A 6,000-nucleotide genomic window follows, 5' to 3' on the forward strand; every position below is an offset into this window, starting at 1 on the left:
TGATCTCAGAGCTTGGGCAGAAGGGAGCTGTCTGGATTTCTGCCTCTCTTCCTCAATGTGTTGATGCGCAGGTGGTGGGTGGTAAGGGCTGGTCCCTCATGATGGCGAAGTTGTGAAGCATACAGCAGACAGCCACAAATCTGGATACCTGCTCAGCGGTGCACTCCAGGGCTCCTCCTCAACGGTCCAGGCAGTGGAAGCATTGTTTGAGAACACCACTTTTCTGCTCGATGATGTTCCTTGTGACAGCATGGTTCTCATTGTACTCCTGCTGTCCAGCTGTGCGTGGGTCATGAGCCTTATTGCCCAATAGCCAGCTTTTAAATTGGAGGCCTGGTTGGAATAAAAGCTGCACAGAGGACTGTCACAGAATGAAAGTGTCATGACTGCTTCCAGGATAGCGGGCACAGATCTTACGTGATGCGCTGCCTGTGGCCGAAGCCAGTGACATGTTGAGGGACTGGAATACCATTCGATTGATGAATATTGCAGGGTTCTGATGGGGAGCATGCAAGGCAATGTGCATGCAATCAATGGCACCTTGCACCATGGGGAAGTCCGCCATGCGGGCAAAACCTTGTGCTCTCACCACCAGGGGAAGAAGATGTAAGTATTTCTCTTGGTGTATAGAGCCTCGGTGACCTCCTTGATACGTCGGTGCACTGTGAACTGTGAGGTGTTGCTAATGTCACCTGTTGCAGCCTGAAAGGACCCTGTGGCATAAAAGTTAAGAGCGATGGTGATCTTGACAGCCACAGGCAGTGCTCTGGTTTGAGGCTGCAGAAGCTGATATAGCTCAGTAACAACCTCCTTGGTAAAGTGAAGGCACCTCATATATTGCTCTTCAGCGAAGCTGAGGCAGAAGAAGAGCTCCCCAAAGACTGTGCTGGAGCTCCAATACACTGTCAAAGAACTGTAGAAAATGAATTTATGCTTTTGATCTTCCACATCTGTTTCAGATGTGCCAATGTGGGCTGTCATGTGGAATCTTTTCACCATGTTTTAAAACATACTGAGGGTTAAATTGAACTGCGTAGCGCCAGGACCCAAAATGGCGTACATTTCCGACGGTTACTGTTATGTTTTGCTGGGCGAGGTCAGCATGTGCTGTCCAATTTACTGGAGCCTTCCAAAATGGCAATCGGGGCCTGCAAGCAGCATTGCAAATTCATCCAGGTGATTAGCTCTCTCCTCTGCATCTTGCCGGGATGTGATACTCTCATGAGCGCTCCCTCCATGACCAAGATGGCACGCTGAGCAGTTCCCGTCGGAAATGTACGCGCGCATCTTTGGGGACGCCATTTTGGGTCCTGGCATTATGCAGCCCAATTTAACCCCCACTATGTTTTAAAACATGGTTAAGAGATTCCCAAACATGATAGCCCACATTGGCACATCTGAAACAGATGTGAAAGATCAAGAGCATAAATTCAGTTTCTACAGTTATTTGACAGTGCATAGGAGCTCCAATACAGTCTGCCCTTCAGAGATGATAACATTATAGAATTTTGTTAAAATTGTTCAATATTAGTGGGTATTGTCAATTGTTAAAATTATCCAGCAATAATGAGCATTGCCTTGTTTTGTGGCAGTGTGCAAGTCCCTAGTATGTAGCTGCATTATGGACTTCTCTCTTCATTTTCTGTACCCTTCATCACAAACTAATTGCTTGATTCTAATACACTCCTGTGAATTGTATAATTTGATTGTTTTGCAGTAATAAAGATATAAATATTGATCTGATATGAAAGGGTAAATTATCCACTTTAGCACATGGAACTGTGCCCACCAGGAGTGCATATTAGGAAGAAGCATAGCCGCAGCTCTTGACTTTCCATCTGTGGCAGGAGCAGCCTTGTGGAAAAGTTACCCTTAAATAGCTTACACTGTAAATAAACTTTGTTTCTAATAATAAGCATACCATTTAATGATTAAAATTTTATTTGTAGGTTTAGATTATGTGTTTTGTGTTCTATGGTTTGATCTAAATCCCTCAATTTAAATTACAGTCCTATTATGCCCAAAGATCCATTATTCTGGTAATTTTTGTAATATTTCCAGCTATTCAGTGTCATGATGCAGATCAGCATACTCCATACCCCACTCCTCATAAAATTTGTTTGTGCTTTGTGTCTTAGGTGTGGCAGCAGCAGCAGGTGTAGGAGTCATCGCAGTAGCAGTCTCTGTGATTTATTTTGGGAACTTCATTGGGGTAGGCCGAGCCTAAATATGTTAAAAATGAAACTAGATTTTTAAAAAAATGCTATTTGGGTCAGTACCTTTCTGTATGTAACCTGTGAATCATTCATTTGTTTTACCAAATTTGTCATTGCTAATGGCACCAGGACTATGTTGTCCCTAATACTTCTTGAAAATAAACAGCACTTTGTCTTTGTTCTGGACCCATAATTAGCCATCAAACTAAAGATCAACTGGTTTAATACATGATAGCAGAAATTTCCAATTCCTAATGTTCCTTTTATTTTGATATGGCTGTATTATATCAATGGTGCATTACTGAGATTCATCATAAATGCATGTTAAGTTCAGATGAAAACATAATTTAAACACTGTAAGGGTCAAAAAATGAATTCAATCCATTTCTGTGTGTTTTTAATTTGATGACATTATCCTATACAGAGCCAAGTTTGTGTGGAAAATTAAAAGCTCCTAAGGAAAGAATTAGATAACAGTTCTTTCCTGCTCTCCACTTACAGGACTTTAAACAAAAATGGCATGTGTCAGGACAGTTATTTCTTTTGTAAGGAGAAAAATTAAGACATGGTCAAAATTAGCATCTATCAGGACATCATCACAAATTTGCTTATTTTTTGGAATTTTACTCTTATAAATCTCATTATAAGTGCAAGCATGAATTTCCACTTTTGGTGCTTACATATTGCATGCATACCTCTCAAACTCTGAACCAGCCGTTCACAAAAATTGAGGACAAATGACCAAAGTGAGGAATCTTTGCTTTCACTATGAGTTTGTATCTTAAGCTGTCTTCATTGCTATTTTTCACCTCTCCACATAGCATAATATCCTACCTCTTAAATCCAGAGTTGCTGCCTGTTGTGTCATTTTGATGCTGCACTTTTGCTTTTGGTGCCTTTTTGGGTGTGGCAGCCATGAGCAAATGCATATCAATGGCCGGAAATTTCTTCGGTGCTGCTTCTGCTTCTGCCGCCGTAAACAGGTTTTCTCCCGCACTTCAAGCGAACTTACAGTGGCGGAGCAGTAGCGAGGAATTTCCCAGCTAGTGTACTGTTTATGAAAGCACCTGAAAGAAATGAGGGGTCATAACAGAAGGGATGGATTAAACCAGTTGGCACAGAGCCATGTCAAAAAGAAAGAAACTTTGAAAGTTGAAAACAAACTTTAGTGCTATTGTTAACATTTTAATGATTAAAGAGTCCATTTAATTCATTAAACACCCCTCTGATGGTGGCAGCACTCTTTGTCCGCATTTGACTGTGCCTACACAAGGTTCCATCTGCAGTTTCACAACAAGATGAGCAGCAGTGGGAAATTCCTGCTTACGATGTTAGCCTTGGCTTGGTGGTAGTACTTTTGCTACTAAGTCAGAAAGTCACCCATTCAAGCCTCACTCCAGAGACATGAGCGCATAACTAAGCTGACATCTGCCTCGTTCAGATGGATGTAAAAGATTCAATGTCACTATTTGAAGAAGAGCAGAGGACTGAAAGGCGCTATATAAATGTAAGCCTTTCTTTCTTTCTTTCCTTCTTGGAGTCGTGGCCAACAGTTATCCCTCAACCAACACCACTAAAACAGATTATTTGGTCATTTATCTCCTTTTTGTTTGTGGAAGGTCATGAACATAAATTCATTTTTGATTTTTTTTTCTCCCTCTTGCTTCACAGGCTGGCTTTGCCTGTGGAATTTCCCAGTGCTGTTACATAGCACTTTTTTTCTTTCTCATGCTCTCCTGCAAGAGAAAGCTATGGAGGTAGGGCTTTGCCAGCATCAATAGCATGATTGAAAGTGCTATAAGACCCATAGTATTAACACTGTGCTTTCAGCAACACTACACAAAAGCGAAGTCAAACTGACGAATACAATGATCCATGCATAATCTTACTTTGAAGCCACTATGTTGCTCACATATTGAAGCTACATTATTTATATAGATACTGTGACCTGATTACAATATTTAAGGTATGCACCACCTGACAGCATAAAGCGTAACAGGTACCTCTGCACACAACTAACTGAAATTTTAAGGAGTAGACCTCCTGGTACATGGCTGGAACTGATGGGCAATAGTGCCAAACTGGTCATGCAACGTTGGCAAAGTAATACTGTTTTATTAAAAGCATTAAAATGTTGCAGTTTTACAAAAAGTATAATAAGCATATGGAGAACTTTGAACTCACCTCCGTTTATTCTATTACAGGGATCAACTTGAACAGTGATTAACAGCAATCCAACTCCTTTTTCAAGGAACAAATAAGATCCAGTTCCCATGCTTTTTTGACTGAACCTGTATTCTCAGCTCCATTTGAATAAAAGCATTACACAGAGAGAGAAACAATAGATTTTGGTGCAATTTGTAGTCTTGGAGTATTACCAGAGAAATGAAGACTTTTTTTTCATCATTATTGACTGCCTGTGATAGTAGATAACAAATTTGAAGATTTTATTTATATATATTATATATAAAAATTGTGACGCATTTGATATTGTTCATGGAGCTGCTGAAATTGTTGGAGAATTATAATTACAGTATAAATCAAGCCTTTATATCTCTGCCTGACCACAATCTTCCATCTTATTTGGGTGGGAGAGGCTCCAGACTGTACTTGACAAAAGATAATCAGTAACGACCCTATGGGATATTACCTTTACAGATGTCAGGCTAACCTTTTACTCCATTAGGTGTTCCAAAAGGACATTGGATTTGTCCCTTATGCAATCCAAACTCAGCCAGAGTACTTTGGCTCCAAGTTTCATGAGACCCATTTCAACAGTGGATCACCAGAGCAGCTCATAACTTGGCAGCCACTTAGCAGGCTTATGAATGTCGCTTACAAATTCCATGTACCTAAAATTATTACCTCCAGTTTTGATATCACTCCTAGAAAAAGCTGGCTTGCACACCTACCCAGCGCTTTTACCTTACTTGGCTGCTGCATAGTGACCAACTGAAGAAATTTGAAGCTCTTATTTTAAAAAGCTCTCTGTCTGCCGAGGTTGTTGATCTCATTCAGGGCAGCAGTGGTGGAGCGAGGGAAGGGAAAGATTAGAAATGGACTCCTGCTCCTGATCACTCTTCAATGAACTCTGCTGGAAGGCATGGGTTTACAGACATCAGGTGAGGACAGGTTTGGGTGCCTCCTCCTCTAGCTGCATAACCTGTTGACACTATGCTCACCCTTGAAGAATTACCACTTTGGCAATTATATTCCACAGTGAATTACTATTTTTAGAAGCAGAGCAAATTGGTAATACAGAAAGGGTTTTTAAAAAATCGATTACTGTGTGTAGAAGCGCATGCACAAACTTTTTTTAATGCGCCTTCTGATTTCAAAGGCAAAGGTCCTCATCTTCCCTATCTGTCAGCCTTGAATTTTGTCTGCAGAATTAAAGTACATATAAGGACAGTGATTCAATGGAAAATACAGCACAGCCTTTTTTAATAATAAATTAAACATCTTGGTGCAACAAGCATTGGTGGTTTGGTTGCCGGGAATCCAATTTCCAACATGTGGGCTATAGACTAGAATTATCTCTGTCTACACCCAGTCAGATTTTGAAGTGGATGTCTGAAAGTATTTTTACCCAGCAGAAGCAATGAAGAGTTGTTTTTTAAATGTTTTATTTCTTTGTAAATTACCCCACATCTATAGTCTGTCTAGCCAAGGTACCTCTGGTGCCAAGGAGGGTGGGGAGATCAGCCTGTACCCAGATTGCCACCTGTGACCTCTGAAGTTGGCTGCCAAGAGGCACATGGGACCACTGTAGGGAGAGACTGCA

At 40.9% G+C, this 6,000-nt stretch overlaps 1 protein-coding gene across 6 annotated transcripts in view; it reads left to right on the forward strand.

The window, feature by feature from the left end:
- odr4 (odr-4 GPCR localization factor homolog) overlaps nucleotides 1-4,558 on the forward strand; it is an 83,878-nt gene extending 79,320 nt beyond the window's left edge. For all 6 annotated transcript variants that reach the window (XM_067990451.1, XM_067990456.1, XM_067990452.1 and 3 more), the window contains 2 exons: nucleotides 2,139-2,212; nucleotides 4,421-4,558. In XM_067990451.1, the coding sequence (XP_067846552.1) occupies nucleotides 2,139-2,212; nucleotides 4,421-4,432 (86 nt within the window). In that variant the 3' untranslated portion in view covers nucleotides 4,433-4,558. The remainder of the gene's footprint in view (nucleotides 1-2,138; nucleotides 2,213-4,420) is intronic.
- Nucleotides 4,559-6,000: the final 1,442 nt, after the last annotated feature.

Source organism: Heptranchias perlo, chromosome 9 (assembly GCF_035084215.1).
Source record: "Heptranchias perlo isolate sHepPer1 chromosome 9, sHepPer1.hap1, whole genome shotgun sequence".
NCBI lineage: Eukaryota > Metazoa > Chordata > Chondrichthyes > Hexanchiformes > Hexanchidae > Heptranchias > Heptranchias perlo.